Raw genomic sequence first — 16,795 nt, 5'->3', positions numbered from 1 at the left:
GAAAATGTCACTTTTACCACTAGCCCCCTTGTTTTTTAAACAAAAAGGCTTAAAAACCTGCATTCCTGGCATAAAACTATAGTTCTGAAAATGTCATTTCTACCCCTCAAAGATTTAAAAAAAAAATTAGACACAAAATCCTCAATTCTGGCCATGGCATAAAATTATTATTGTTCTTAAAATGTCACTTTTACAGTACTACTGTTAATGTAGGCAACCTAAAGTTTTTCTAAGTCAATGAATGAATTATTATGTAACATCACCAAGTCAGAAAGTATAATATTGAAATATTTTCATTTTTATCACTTTAATAAGAGATTAATTATTATAATGATTGATGGATACAATTCAAGGACACTTATGTATAACAACTTGTTATCCATGCCAAAATAGACTTCACCAGCAACAATCGTCCTCAAAATCTGATTCATCCTCAGAATAAAAAAATACCACATTGAGCATCATAATTTATTTCTGGCTTTATATTGTTGATAAAAGGTTACATGTACATGTAGTAGCAAAAACTCTGAACCTGACAAGAAGTTAATTTTATTTAGATAGGGACTTGGGACAATAAGAAAATTATGGTGCTATTTACATTTAAGGATGTCTGCTGGTGTCGTTTTTGACACTTTTTGCGCACCGTAATTTATAAAGAAAGTCGTAAAAATGTAAACAGTGTTTGACAAAACTAAATCAATGAAATGGTTGAAATATGAATAATAGTTATAGATTAATCATTTTATAACGTATATGTATGCTACTATTAATAAAAATAAACATAGACGACATAATTATACGACAATATTAAATCCCGCGATTTCCGGTATTTGTTTACATGGAAGCAGCCGACCACTTGACAGCTTCAACGGAGAGTCTAAAAGAATTTATAGATGTCATTTTACACCGTTTTGATAGTATTTTATATTTTTTATAGTCTTTGAAATTTTTATATATTATTTATCATGGGAAAACTTCGCAATAATGGCTTTAGAACATTGAAACAAGTAAGAAAACTCGTGTCCATTCGAGAGGGTCAACGAAAACGGTATTTTGAAGAGGATCAGGATCTAGCTTTAAAGTCACTTCATACAGATCACTCATATGATGTAACAAGTAAAAAAATAGTCCCAGATATTTCAAATATTGTTCATGAAGAAGTTTTAGACAATGACGGAAATAACTTGACCCCAACAGATGACTGGCGCATTGGTCGTAGAGTAGTGGAACTTGGTGTTATTGCTGACCACCTACAACAATGTAAACACTGTGGTCTACCACTGTCTCTTCATAACATCATTGATATAAAGACATATGGCTTGGGGTCAGTGTTGAAAGTGTTGTGCACAAATAAGTCGTGTGGGAACATCAACGCTATCCCAACTGGAAAACAACATGACCACAAGATTTGGGATGTAAACACAAAGTTAGCTTTAGGTAAATATAACAAAATAAGGAATGAACACAGAAACACATGAAATAAAAATTGCAAAAAAAATTGCATGAAAAAACATAGTGAAAAGATCCCCTTTCCTGAAAACGTGAATTAAAAAGGTAGACTTAATATGTAAGGTTCACTATATAGTATATATGAGGGAGGGTAGGAGGGGTCCTGATCCCGAAATCCAGAGCTTAAAAACACGAAATCCCGAAATCACGGGCTTAAAAACATGAAATCCTGAGGTCCCGAAATTTGAAAAAGAAAATTCCCGCATCCCGAAAAAGGTCCTATCCCCCCTCATATATATACAGAAACTAAAATGATAAAAAGCTGAAGTCAGCCGATATCCCCTATAAATCAGAAACTTTATATCCATGGACGAAAGAAAATTTGGAGAAACTCCATCTTAAAGAAAAGTATTTGTATGTTTGGGCATTTGACTTTCTAGGAGGGGGGGGGGTGGTAGTCTTTTCATGTCGACCAGGATATTGTTTCACCCGCTATGCAGATGATTTTTTCCCCATATATGTTCAATGTGGAAAGTTTCTTTTCTTTTATTGGCAAAATGCGGGCCTGATTATTTTTTTTAATCTAAGTGCGGGCCAGATATTTTATTTTGACAAAAATTAGGGTAGGGATATTTTCCAAAAAAAAAATAGCCACTCTCCCTCCCCCAGAAAGTCAAAAATGGTCTGTGCTAAATCTGTATTTGATCATAAAACATTATTAGATTGATCAGACCCCATACCAATTCAACCTGATTTGGGCTGATTAAACTGTGGGTGTAAGATTTAATTGAAACAACAAAGTGTTTGGTATATTTTCATATTGGGTAAGAAGGTACTAGAAAAAATACATTGTATTTTTATTTATACAGCCACTATAAAATTAAAAAAACCAACATGTATACATGTATGTAATAAGCTTTGAACATGATGAATGTGACAGTCTTGTCGGCATGCTGTCTTGTTTAATAGAAAATAAAGGAATATGGATTAAATGTACATGAGACAAAATCACACAAAATACATAGAAGAAAAAAATGAATAATGAATGAACAGGATACTGACCTAATATCACTTTATTTATAACATTGACTCAAGATTTCTGTACAAATGTTTCTATGACCTTAAACATGAATAGAACTGCACTCAATTAAAATTTTGACTGTGTTGCAGTTTTGATAAAATATAGATGGACACCTTTAAAATTTTCAAGAACTTTTTCAAACCAATTTTGATAATTATAAAACTTATCAGTTATCTCTTATTATATACTGTTCTTACAAATTACCAAGTTTGTTGGTATTTTGTTTAAAATGCCAAACCTATAGGTATTATAGGTATAATGATTTAATGAATAGTTAAAAAAGCTAAAATGTTCAGTACAAACTAAATTCAGATGGTCACCTTTAAATTTTTTCGTAACTATTCCAAATCAACTTTGATTTTCATAAAACTTATCTGTAATCTCTAGTATATACTATTGTTTCAAATAACAAAATCAATTAAAAAAAATTACAATAAATAGTTAAAAAATATAATTAAGATTTACATGTTTTTCAAATATATTTTAGCTGCTATTGATCTTGGACTTGGAGAACACCAGATAAATGGCCTTCTTTCCATTCTTAATATCCCTACAGTCAGCCACTGCATGATTGACAGCAGAATAAGAGAAGTTGGAGATGTCATTGAATCTGTTGCAGACAAGTCAATGGAAGAGTGGACAGAAAGAGAAAAAGAAATGACTAGAGAGTATGATCATAATTATTAGTTTATCACTCCTATTTTAACATGTATACAATGATATGAAAAATATCCATATTCATGATCTAAAAATTTTATTCTTTGAAAATAAATATACAATACATATTCCTTTTCCGAAAATATAAAACTTATTTGGCAATCTTTAAAAAAACAAGGAAAGGCCAGTTTTTAGCATGTTTTGTAGCAAGCACAAATACATCTACATTCCATATCATTCCTTAACATTATAATGTACCAGAATGACCTAGCTGATACAACTTCATGTAATAACACTATAAGTTTTATTAGGTGATGATGATGGGGGTGATTAACCACCTTGACTGGCTGTGAAGCCCTCACACGGTCAGATTAATAAGGTCGCAAAAAGGCATCATTGCAGGATAATTTATATTTTACCCCCCCCCCCCCACACACACACACACACTGTATTTTAAATTATCTGATTTTTGTCTGCCCATATTTCTCATAAGGCCAACTCCTCCATTACGGATGGACCAATATTAATGAAACTTGACACGGTTATAGTACGTACACAACCTGAGGCTGTGCATGAAGGAAAAATATTATTTTTGGTTAGAATTATTTTAAGGGAGATAATTTAATTTATTTAGTTTTATATAGCAATAAATGGCAACAAATCTTGTAAGCACAATTACTTCTAAACAGTTCAATCAATAATGATGAAACTTCACACAGTTGTTGTCACCACCTGAGGATGTGCATGAAAGAGGATATTTCTTTTCAGAATTTTTATCAAGGGAGATGATTGCAATTACTTAGTTTAAATATCACAATATACATTGTAGGTCTTGTACATGTAAGCACAACTAGTACTCCTCCTAAATGACTGTAGCAATATTAATGAAACATTACACAGTTGATTTACATTAACAGAGAATAGGCATACAGGAAGATGTTCTTGGTCTGACGTATTTAAAGGGAGATAATTGAACTTACCTTATATAGATGTAGTTATTTTGTTTTGTTTCCATACACTTACTTAAAACATGCAAAGTTTTCTCGTTTGAATTGTTTTACAATGTCTTATCAGGGCCTTTTATAGCTGACTATGCAGTATGGGCTTTGCTCATTGTTGAAGGCTGTACAGTGACCTATATTTGTTAATGTTTGTGTCATTTTGGTCTTTTGTGGATAGTTGTCTCATTGGCAATCATACCATATCTTCTTTTTTATAAAGACAGATAACTCTTGATCATTATTAATTTTAAATGTTCTGTCATTTTAATATAGCTATGTAAATTAATGTGTATTCCTTTAATTAAAAGGCATTAATAATAGTGCTCAACACATTCATTCTGTGTCAGAAATCTTATATGCTGTGTTAAATATATTTAATCACAATCTTGTTAAGCTATATATTTTGTGTTAAAATATTTTATTTTATAGTTTGTATAATTATTTCCCTTCAGATCTGATGGCAATGACAATGTTACAGTCTCGGTTGATGCTGCATGGCAAAGAAGAGGCAGTGGCAGATCTTATGACAGCCTGACAGGTAAACCCTTTTATCCTGATTTGGACTAATGATTAATCTGACATTTAAATAAATAAATACAAATGTATACATGTAGACAATGTATAATACAAAACATGCAGTTTTTATGATATGCTTAATGAGGACCCAAAATTTGTATACGATACCCTATAGTAATCAGTTTGTATTTCCATCTTGTCTTTCAGCATTTCTTATGTTGTATGATAACTCAATTGATCGATTAAAGTAAAATTTAAGACATTATGCTAAGCATCATTAGAGTAAGCTTCCTTTTGATTTGCAAGTATTTCCAATTTTTTTGTTTCTGAGTAATGAACTTAGGATTCATCTTTTCGTGACAGAAGTATTTGATTTTTTTTTTTGTTGGAGGATACATCATTGGATTTATTATAGGATTAAACTCATTTTTTTCTAGAGGTTATTGATGTGTTAGCTCGGTAATGAATACACGTCAACGTTATGTTTCCATAGGCAACGTGAGTAGTTTCGGCAACATGGTTTATCGAAGTGTAAACCTTGAATAGAAACTAACGGACCAATCACATTCAAGTATTTGTGGATATGCAAATCATATTAGAATTATTAATTCATAATGAACATACTTTACAACAGTTACAACACTTGCAAAAATGAGTTTAAATGGATACACTGTCAGTTGATTGAGTTTGTTAATAAGTTTTCTTGAATAATCATATTTATTTAATATTTATTTCAAACAGGACACTGCTCCATGATTGGTTCGAAAACAGGAAAAGTAATCAACTACAAGTGGAGATCTAAAGCCTGTCGAATTTGCCAGAGAGCAGAGACATCAGGTAATATTCCTAGAGTTCATAAATGTAATAAGAATTTTACAGGAAGTGCTAAAGCCATGGAACCCGATATGGTTGTCGATATGGTCAAGGAGTCACGGTCAAAGGGTGCTAATATAACTGCAATTATTGGAGATGAAGACACGACAACCATTGCCAGACTACGTGCAAAAGTAGATCCAACAATTGTAAAACTATCAGATAGCAACCATATGAAAAAACCCATTAGAAATCGTCTGTATGAGCTCAAAAACAAACATTCAACTCTATCACCTAAAGTCATCAGTTATATAATGAAATGCTTCAATTACCTAATTGCTCAAGGTAAAGGACAGCCAAAAAAGATTGAAGAAAACTTACATGCTTTATCCAAACACCCCTTTGGAGATCACAGTTCCTGTTCCACAGATTGGTGTAGATTTATTGCAGATCCAAGCATCAAGTACAAATCTTTACCTTATGGTAAACCTTTACAGGATAAGGCATTACAAGAATCATTGACAACATTATTTCAAAAATATATATTAAATTCAGAAAAGTTAGCCAATTTAGGAAGTACTCAGAGTAATGAGAGTTTTAATAAAAGTGTTGCAGCCAAAGCACCGAAGAACAGGTTTTATGGTGGGTCTAGAAGTCTTGCATACCGTGTCGCTGCAGCTGTTGCTCAGAAAAATACAGGGCACAGATACACAGTAGATGTAAGAAAAGCATGTTGATTGTTGAAATTCGTTTACTTTGTATTTACTAGTTATTTCCAATTGCAATTTATATGTACTAAAAACAGTTCATGAAAGGAAGAAAATATATATATAAAAAGGGAGATAATCCAGCTCAGTGGTTTTTCCACCAGAGTTGAGTGGGATATTCTTTTGTGAGCTCGATAACAGTACATGTATTTCTTGTATTTATTTTATGATGTTTTTCTTCTGATTTTATGCATGCATCTGTATAACATATAAGAGACATTTATAAGTATTTTCTGCAAATAAGTTTCATTAAGTTTTCAAATAGTGAAATTAAACTCATTAAGTCTCTTATTGTGTCCTGTTTTTTATAAGAAATGGAACTACCTTGGATTTCAAAGATTTTTAATTTAATAAAAGTGAATATGATATCCTGAGTTTAAGGCATTGAAACTTGTCACAAAGTAAGCCATTAAAATCAAAGAGGTCTTTGTTTTGGATTGTTTTTTTAATCAAAGACCATCATGGCCTCAAAAAGAATTTAAGTATATTTAATTATAGTTTCAAAAATAAGCTGCTTTGTTGTTTATCTATTGTTTATGTTTTCATGTTGTCTTATAGTTTTCACATGTTATATATATATGTAAATAGCCATGAACACCATACATGTCTTATGATTTCAGGTTAATGTGTCAAGTGGATTGTCACCAGGACTTTACACAAGAAAACTTGCAACCCTAAGAGACATACAGGCCAGAAAGCGAAAAGCCGTAGCCATTACAACTGAGGCAAAACTTCGTAGAATTGCATTGAAAGCCAGTCGGTAAGTGTTATATAGTTTGCACCACATTCTTTGTGGACATATATTACCCAGTTTGTGATTTTGAATATAATTTTAATTTTTCAATTGCAAACTTGATGGTTACATGAGGAGATATATAAAAAATGTATTTCCAGCTATCAAAATTCAATGAATGTGGTTTAATTTTAACTTACAAACTGTTTTCTTCATTCTAGATAATGTGATCCCTGGATAAAATAATATGTTTAGATTCTGAAAAGCTTTGCGCGATAGTGCAATGGATACCCTAAAAATTATTGTATTACTATAAAATTAATAAGAAGATGTGATATGAGTGCCAATGAGACAACAATAAACTCCATCCAAGTCACAATGTATAAAAGTTAACAATTATAGGTCAAAGTACGGCCTTCAACACGGAGCATTATAACATTTATATTTTAATTTATCCATCATTTCAGACTTTAGATCAGTTAGAAATACTAATTTTAAGGTCAGTTACCAAAATGTTAAGGTCATTTTTTAAAAGTGGATTGACCATAAAGCCCTTCTATTGTGCTTGAATTTTTATCCTTTTTTTTATTTTTAGCAATCAGTCTAGTTCCACTTTTGAGGTACGAGAGGGGGTATGTTACCAGTCCAATACCATGATTGACACTGCGACTGAAGATAGTGACGAGAAAATTTTGGAGATTCCTGCACCTAAAAACAAACCAGTAGAGAATGACAGTAAACCTGATGTATCAACAATGACACATATTTACTTTGACATTGAAGCTACAGGACTAGGTAAAAAAGGAGCTTATAGAAACAAAACCCTCACTAAAGAAAAGACAATATTTAATCTTGCATTTAGGTCCATTTTGCATCGAGAACTTCACAATATTTTATAGCAAGAATACTCCACCTTTAGTAGTACAGTATGGTAGGACACTTTGTCCTTTTTATGCATGAATGATTCTTGTTAAAATTTGTGTCACTGAGATACTATGCATTTTGCAGCATTGATGATTTCCACATTCCGACAGACAACAAAAAATAGTCATTGAAAAACTAAAGGCTCCTGGCTTCGAACAAGTACATTTGAATTTGACTAGGTAATGTTTTGAATCAGGCCAAATAAAAAAGTATGTGTGGTTCCAGTTACATCTGAAAAAAAGTTAGGGTAGGTAGGTAGGGATTTTTTTTATTTTATGTTTTTTTTTTTACATTGAGTCTATCATGTCTATGGGAGCAACATTCTGACTTTAACAGTGCTTGATGAAAAATTACAATAAAATCTTTAGGGTAGGCTATTTTTAAGCCGAAAAAGTAGGGACGGTAGGGTTACTGGAACCACACATATATTTTTATTTGGCCTCATGAAGATTAGTACTAAATCTTTCCCATTACATCACACCACTCAAAATCAGCATGCAGGTCACCAACAATTCATACAAAGAAAACAGCATGTAGGAATAATTTATTATTTCCATTCTGTAAAATATATTTCATTATTTTCTTTATTTCTTTCTTCAGGTAGAACTTCACATATAACGCAGATATCAGCAAGGAGAGGTCTGGAAACATTTTCTAAGTACATTCTACCAGCCCGTGAAATAACACCTAAAGCAGCTGAGGTTACAGGATTGACATTCCAAAATGGTTCTTTGTATTTACTTGACAAAATAGTCCCAGCTGTTGGAGTGAAGGAAGGACTGACTGGTTTTATTTCATTTTTAGAAAAATCAACCAATAATGTAATCTTTGGTCATAACATATATAATTATGATTGTCCTGTTTTGTACAATGCCTTAGATAATTGTTCTTTGCTTGATGATTTTCAAAGCAAAATTGTTGGCTTTGTTGATACTTTAAAATTGTTTAAACTTTCTTTTCCTAATCTTGGCTCATATTCACAATGTAAGTTGTGTGACACATTAATTAACCTTTCTTATGATGCCCACAATGCTGAAGATGATGTTAATGCACTTTTTAGATTGGTCAATGAAAAAATTGACAATTTTACAGATGTTCAGAAAGTTTTTCAATCAGAGCTTAGTGTATGTTATAATTATGTGTCATTAAAACAAATGAATAAAAATGTGCCTTCACTAAAACAGATGTTGGATGATAAAGTTGTAACTAAAAGAACGGCAAATTGTATTGCCAGAAGTGGACTTAATTTAAGTCATTTACGACTTGCTTATTCCAGAAATGGTAGAACAGGTATTAAAGATATTTTGCACACGAACATAAATTTTTTTTTTTTTCTTTTTGAAAAAGACTCTATGGAGTATCAATTTTGTAAAGGAATAAGATTTTCTTGTTATTTCTTATTAGTAAAAAAAATCAAAAATATGTTTTCAGTAATGTTTTCCCGTACTTTTTATTTACATTATTTATTGCCAAAAATAGAATAGATCACTATCAGTATTGTAAAAAAATTTCCAACATTGTTAAACTTGAACATATATTGTTGCTTGTCATTGGAATAAAAATTAATTTATGTAGTAACATTAAATGTTTTTTGTATTTCAAACAAGGCCACCCCTTCCTGAAAAAACTGCTGATTTTCCAATGCATGTTATTGTGGACGTAAAGATGTTACGGCCGCAAAAAAACTGGACACGAAAATTTTTTTTTATATTATTTTTTTTTAACTAACATATCAGCCCTATCAATTAATGCATAGTTTGAATGATTCTTGTTATTTTGATTTTGAGCAGCAGACATCCTTAAACCCAGATTCTTGTCCTACCTTTGAGGACCCCTAAAAAATTTGGACAGCACTTCCCCTGCACGCAGCAGTTTTAAATATCCCCCTTCCCATTATCCCGGTGGTATGAAAAGATGTGTAAAGAAAGAAGAAGAAGAAGTGCTGGCCAGGCTCATTTATAAGAAAACATGAGCTTCCAAACCTTTTCTACTCTTTGACGTGGTAGTTGTTAAAGTGAAAAAAATCATGTAGTGTTCTGGGTGCTTCCTAAACGGAGGGATCTACGTACATACATACATAATGAAGACTAGAGAGCTGCGAGGGTACATACTATTCATTCAATCATAACAACGATAAACATGTGTGTCAAACAGGAAGTCTGAAATAACAGCCAATGAAAATCGTCGTTGCAACCGCATGTCGGTTTAAAATATAAACACAAATCTTCAAACTCCCTCGAACTCCGTTGTCATGATTTTAATATAAAAAGATCTCATAAAAAAAAATAGGACTTTTTTTTTTATTCAGGACAACTGAACCGGCCAGAAATTGAATTGAACAGGTCAAAATGGCCGGCGGCCGGTTCTTAATGAAAACACTGGGACATAACTGCCACTTTTTAAAAATACATGAATTTGTTACATGTATGTGCAATTCAAGACATAACTGTGCTTACAGAAAAAACTTGATTTTGTTATGCAACATTCTTTAAATTACTGAACATTTCAGGGAATCAGTTATTGACCTTTTGGCTAGATTTTACACAGCACCAACATGAAGTCAGAGAGGTATTGCAGTACATTCTTCACAATCTTTTTTCAATTACTGCTATGTTCTCATTATATTCTATGGTGTGTGGATGGAACTTAAAACCTCTTTGAAAATTTGTGTATGCTAACTTTAAAGTGGTGCATAATACTATGGGAAGATAACTCCGTAAAAATCAGCTGAATGTTTAAATCTCGTTCTGTTGTTGAGGAAATTTTCAGCTTCTAAATGATCAAAATTAGTGTTAGTCAAACTGCTATATATATAAAATAAGATTTTTCTGATAAAGTGTGTGTTTCAAGTTTTTGAGAAATATTTACATTTTTGTTAATGGAGTAAATATTTTGTGAAACTTTTGTGAAAATAAATGAGCCAAATTACTTATAGTCAAGGTGTATTATACTGTGTGCACCTTAGATAAATATTATAGCTAATTGTTTTGTATGCCAATATTTTAGAATGTTTTCTGTTCCTTTTTACCTCCTTTCCAGGAGAAATGTACTATGCATACCTTCTTAGGGAAGAGTTCTGAAAGAGTTTCTATACACATTGATATTATTTCTTCATCTGATTTCTGTTTTAGAATTTCTACACTATCCCCAGATATATGTGTTGATAAGATATAACAACTTTTACCACTAGCCTGCAAAGATTTAAAATGGACAAATATTATTAAAAATAATAATTCAATAAAGTTTCACATGAATTTAGCGTCTTTGTTCTTCATAGCATCCCAAATTATTTTATAGATTCTTGTACAACGCAGTTTGAACTCCAAAACCATGTCTCAGATTTCTAAAAACATCAATAGAACAAATTTTATACCCAATTGAATTTAGTTGTCTCTTGTGAATTGATGTTGCAAACTTCATTAAAGATTTATGAGAGAATGAAATACAATAGGAAAAATCTGAGTCACAGTTTTGGAGATCAAACTGTGTTGTGCAAGAATCTATAAAATATTTTGGGATGCTATGAATAACAAAGAAGCTAAATTCATTCAAGTATAGACATCACAATATGGCAACTAATTACATAACAATTAATTATGTAATAATTATGTCATAATGAAACTATCACAATTTAAAAAAACAATCCTTCTTCTTTCTTTTGGTACCTCATTTATAAAATTTAAAGAAAGATGGGTGGAATTACATCAGTTTAAAGGTGTCTGATTGAGGATAAAAAATCTTTGTATTGTGCTACCTTAATTACTTACATTTTCTTTGGATAGATCATGAAATACTCCGAACAATCCTCTGCGACTAAATTCAGTTTCTACTCTTCCAAAGACCTCTGAAGGAGAACTTTTATCTGACCAAAACCTTTCTTTAAACTGTAGAACAACCTAAAATTTTATGAAGTTATATATTATACAATGATGGCAAAAGCATGCAGTTGTGAACATTTCCGTGTGAGCCAAGGCTCCATGTTGAAGGACGTACCTTGACCTATACTGGTTTACTTTTATAAATTGTGACTTGGATGGAGAGTTGTCTCATTGGCACTCATACCACATCTTCCTGTATCTAATTAAAGAAATAAAAAAAACAGTGATTTTACATGTCAAGATAAGTTTGAGATCCTGATGTTCAGTTGTTGTCTTTTGTTGATGTGGATTATAAGTGTTTCCTCGTTTCTTGTTTTCTTATATAGATTAGACCGTTGGTTTTTCCCGTTTGAATGTTTTTTACACTAGTCATTTTAGGGGCCCTTTATAGCTTTATAGCTTGCTGTTCAGTGTGTGCCAAGGCTCAGTGTTGATGGTCATACTTTGAGCTATAATTGTTAACTTTTACAAATTGGGACTTGGATTGATAGGTCTCTCATTTTTAATGTGAAAAACGTGCCGATGGTTTAGTTGGAGATTAGTTCAACTAAATTTTTATACATAAAAATGACACGATAATGGACCTCCAAAAAAAGATTTATTCCACAATATTATTTGAATAACCCATGTGAAGCTAAAATGTGTGGAATGCTTATACTATGTCATAAAGAGTTACTTACAAACTTGTCTCTGTTTGTAAAAAAAAGTCTGCTGTCTTAAGACTGGACTTCTGTATCCTCTATATCCCTCATTTGTGTTTACAGTTTTCATTGTAGACTATGTTGTTTTTGTATATTGTATAATATTATGCCTACCTGAAATGAATTGTTGATCCGTGCCCAGATATGAATAGGCTGTTAATTTAATTACCTTCTCCATGTATCCTACACCTAACTGTTGAATAGCCGCAACTTTATTCTGTGGTAGAGGAGGAGTAAACTGGACTATTCCATTCTTCAATACTGCTAAAGGCAGGGTCACAATGACCTAAATAGAAAATATTTTTACTTGTGAAATACAGTATTAGCATGTTAAAGTAGATAGGGTGTCTTCCTCCATCTTGAATTTACACATACAAGAAAACAAGGTGTAGATCTTTAATAGAATGTGCAAATTTTGAGAGTAGTAAGAAAATTCATGTGTAAGAAATTTCATTTCAATATAGAAAATGACATGTTTTATCATATTTGTGGTTGTATTTTACAAATAACAGAAAACTTTTGTTTGGTATATTTTTTTCCAACTTTGCCTCATAAGGGGAAGCAACTCAAATGCAAGGGCAGATAATTCAGATAAAGGTGCTTTTAAAATAGAATGTGTTAGGAATTTACCTATTTCATTATGTAGCAAGAAAACAGGTCTGGTGACCCCATTTTTTCTTTTTCTAAACTGAAAGCATACTATTAAAGCTCATATGTGATCTCAAAATTCTATGTTGTAGTTTACACTTTATTGCAGAAAATTGGGTTTACATGCATAATCTATACAAAATCTGTCAATTTTGAACACCGTCTGCATAGCATGAAAATAAGCCCTGTGACCCATCCTTTATTTTATATTTTTTTTAAAAGCATGATATAAACTACATTTTGGCCAATTATTAAAAAATTCTATGAATTATAATTTAGACACCCCATCTATCTTACTAATTAGATATTATCTTATCTATGTTGTGGTAAAAGTTTGAGTGTTTAAGAAATAATTGATGCAATTACATCATTCCTGATTTATAGGACAATAAAGGAAATTTCTATGTCTGATGTGTAGAGAGTTTGTGTACACTCTTCCATGGACCTCCCTTTTTTGCTTGTTTACAAGCTAACGACTTGCAATGTGTTTTTCCAGAGCAGGGGTTTTGAACAGCCAGCATGAGTGTTGTCGTATCTAGGTCAAATATGTCAATTGTAAATTGTAACACATTGTAGTCATAATATTACATGTCTGTATTAGTAATTACATGTGCATCATTTAAGAGTTTGAAAGTGTTTTAATGTATTGAAATATATTAAATGCATGCCAATTTGATGAATCATTTTTCTGCAGTAGTCAATACAGTGTAACTTGCCTAAAGTGACGGTACCCAAATTGCACCTATATTGACAGTTTTTTCAACTACGTTTTATTATGATAATGACAAAAAAAAAATCTTCAGATAATGTGTCTGGTTAAAGTTTTTGAAATTTTGATATTTTTGTCAAAGGGTCAAAGACAATATTTTGTAAATCTTTTTAAAATTAAATGAGTCGAAGTAATTTTAGTCAACGTTTTAGGTACCACCTTAAATGGTCTCTTATATCATATACAGCAGTATTTCATACCTACCTTATCCCCTGTCCAGCTTTGTCCATCTGATGATTTTACTACTACTTTATCACTGTAATCTATTGATGAGATCTACAAGATAAGAAGGGGATTTAGTTAATAGTAGTTTCATAGGATAATATTTCTTTTTTTAAAATTTACAATGACAACAGACACCAAGTCATGCAAGTGATGGAGGTAGCTGACTTGGTCAGCTAATTTTATATAATAACGTGAAAAAATACAAGCAACCAAGTCTGTTCTCTAGAAATCATGAAATTCTACTTCAGGAAAACACATTTTTGTTGGAAAAATTGGTTATATAGGGAATCACTGAAGCATGACTGGAGCTGGCCACCCCCCTTATAAAAGTTCTGGATCCGCTACTGATAAATAAAATCCTACCTCTGTGTTGTAAACAATGTCTAAATTTTCTGTTATTTTATCCAAAATGGTAGAAAATCCGTCTGCCATTAAAACATTCCTTCCTGAGAATTGTGGGTAATCTTCATTTTGATCCCAGTTCATGGATGATATATTAGATAAACTCGTACCACAAGCATATTCTAGATTTCCAAAATGAAAGTTAAGTAAAGTTTCTTGTTGTTTTGAGAAAGTTAATTGTGATTCGTCCATAAAGTGCTGATGTGTTTCACGAAATTTATCCATTAGATTTAAATCCTGAAGAATTTCTTTGTTTCGACGCCAGTCTGCAATAATGTCTAGAATAGCATTGAAATGAAAGTCCATCTGACTGTCAGTTTTTTCGTCCACTTTTTCTCCTCCTTTCTGTAGAAGACAACACTTCTCACTGAGCTCCTTGATATGCACACCAGTCTAAAATGGAAAAAAGTCTTACTGTAAATTCAAAAATTATTGCAAAGTTTAAATTATTAATGCAAATAACGTGACTGAGTGGGTATCACAAAAAAAAGAACTCACACTTTGGTATTTGTATGCAGATTTTTTTCTTAAATCGCAATAATTAATCTCGCATTTTGTCCATTTAAAAAAAATATCACAATAATAAATGCATGCAATAATTTCTGAATTAACAATTTATTGTAACCCTAATATATTCATTTTTTTCAAATATTTTTTGTGTTAAGTACCAGCTAGCTGACTCATTGAGATTTTGTAACTAGCTTTCATTATTTTATGTTAGAGCATTTTAATAGAACCTGTGAAGTATCAAAATATTCAACTTTGCAAGAATCCTATACAAGTTCTGCCTACAGGATAGCCAATGTATTATTGAGTTGCCTCCCTTAAAATTATTGTTTGTTTAAGCTCTAAATTCATTTAAAGTTTTGCCATATACTTCTGTGGATTATCACTATTTTCCTTTGATCTTGCTGACTGATAATTTCCTTTCTTCACGGAGTTGAGTGATAGGAAAAATTATTGCTAGAAACTAAGGGGGCACATGGCTAACTAATGAACTCTACTCGATTACTTTTCTCACTTTCACCATGTCGACTCAAGCGAGATAATCAATCTTGTTGAGTTGATCAACGATAATCTATAAAAAAAAATTTCATTGATACCAGTTTTGTTCATTGATATTTGTATTCATGATTTTGACAGGCTATATACATGATAAAGAAGCATAAAACAATTTGTACTACAATGAAAATTATAATCGTTGTATAAACGTACCTATAAAATATATACCCATAACATTATTAAAGGTGTACCCCTTTCTGCCCCAAAATATAGCAGTTTTACAAAATTGTTAAATGCAAATTGTCAGCTATTTATTGGAAAGTAATATACTTCTTTGTTAGTCATTATTTTAATTTTAGTTTCTTGTGTACAATTTAGAGTTTAGAATGGCGTTCATTATCACTGAACTAGTATATATTTGTTTTGGGGCCAGCTGAAGGTTGCCTCCGGGTGCGGGAATTTCTTGCTACATTGAAGACCTGTTGGTGACCTTCTGCTGTTGTTTTTTCTATGGTCGGGTTGTTGTCTCTTTGACACATTCCCCATTTCCATTCTCAATTTAATTCTGTTACATAAATATGTGTTGTTTTTGACATACAAATTTGTACATTGTATCAAGTACTAGCATTATTAATTCATGCTAAATTACTGAAATCTTTAAAATTTTAGAGGGTTTCCATCTCAAATGGAAGTGGCCGCATTTGAGTTCAGTCTAAATATTTAAATGTATGCTGCATTTGATGATAATACTTAACATATATATAAAGAATGAAACTATTTTCATTTTGACAAAAACATCTGAAAAAATGACATTATTTTATGGCATATTTGATAAATTTTTCATATTTAAGCTTGGTTTCTGTAATGACTAAATCAGTTCAAATCTTTGACATCAACTAATTGAATCGACTGAAGAAGACACTGAAGTGTTTTAAAAATAGTGTCCCAAATTGAGGTCAAACCTAAGGAACAGTTGTCATGGATTACAGTAAAACCTATTTACCTGATGACTGAGTACAATCAGTGGATTATTATCACAACCATTGATGATCTGGGCTCCTTTACCTACAGTCAAACCTAAAGAACAGTTGTCATGGATTACAGTAAAACCCATTTTCCTGATGACTGAGTACAATCAGTGGATTATTATCACAACCATTGATGGTCTGGGCTCCTTTACCTACAGTCAAACCTAAGGAACAGTCATCATGGATTACAGTAAAACCTAT

The 16,795-nt window shown here is 31.7% G+C and overlaps 2 protein-coding genes across 2 annotated transcripts in view; one reads left to right on the top strand and one right to left on the bottom strand.

The window, feature by feature from the left end:
- The window catches only part of LOC139499377 (lysine-specific histone demethylase 2-like), a 46,851-nt gene that overhangs the window by 5,569 nt on the left and 24,487 nt on the right, over positions 1–16,795 (bottom strand). The window contains exons 12-16 of the mRNA XM_071288060.1: positions 14,526–14,957; positions 14,142–14,213; positions 12,690–12,806; positions 11,709–11,837; positions 11,001–11,132 (exon numbers count right to left, since the gene is read on the bottom strand). Of these exons, the coding sequence (XP_071144161.1) occupies positions 11,001–11,132; positions 11,709–11,837; positions 12,690–12,806; positions 14,142–14,213; positions 14,526–14,957 (882 nt within the window). The remainder of the gene's footprint in view (positions 1–11,000; positions 11,133–11,708; positions 11,838–12,689; positions 12,807–14,141; positions 14,214–14,525; positions 14,958–16,795) is intronic.
- LOC139498289 (uncharacterized) lies at positions 603–10,499 on the top strand. Its single transcript, XM_071286652.1, has 8 exons — positions 603–1,437; positions 3,018–3,198; positions 4,641–4,726; positions 5,446–6,236; positions 6,905–7,044; positions 7,613–7,812; positions 8,542–9,247; positions 10,451–10,499. Exons 1-8 carry the CDS (start codon positions 966–968, stop codon positions 10,497–10,499), a joined length of 2,625 nt encoding a protein of 874 aa, XP_071142753.1. The 5' UTR covers positions 603–965.

Source organism: Mytilus edulis, chromosome 12 (assembly GCF_963676685.1).
Source record: "Mytilus edulis chromosome 12, xbMytEdul2.2, whole genome shotgun sequence".
Classification (NCBI taxonomy): Eukaryota; Metazoa; Mollusca; class Bivalvia; order Mytilida; family Mytilidae; genus Mytilus; species Mytilus edulis.
Note: the sequence above shows the minus strand (reverse complement) of the source record. Positions and strands in the feature narration are given on the sequence as shown.

What these genes read in the sequence shown, in the direction of transcription:
- LOC139498289 (XM_071286652.1), top strand. Translation starts at nt 966, where the DNA reads ATGGGAAAACTTCGCAATAATGGCTTTAGAACATTGAAACAAGTAAGA. An exon ending in ATCTTATGACAGCCTGACAG is followed by an intron (nt 4,727 to 5,445) that starts GTAAACCCTTTT and finishes TATTTCAAACAG; the next exon opens with GACACTGCTCCATGATTGGT. An exon ending in CATTGAAGCTACAGGACTAG is followed by an intron (nt 7,813 to 8,541) that starts GTAAAAAAGGAG and finishes TTCTTTCTTCAG; the next exon opens with GTAGAACTTCACATATAACG.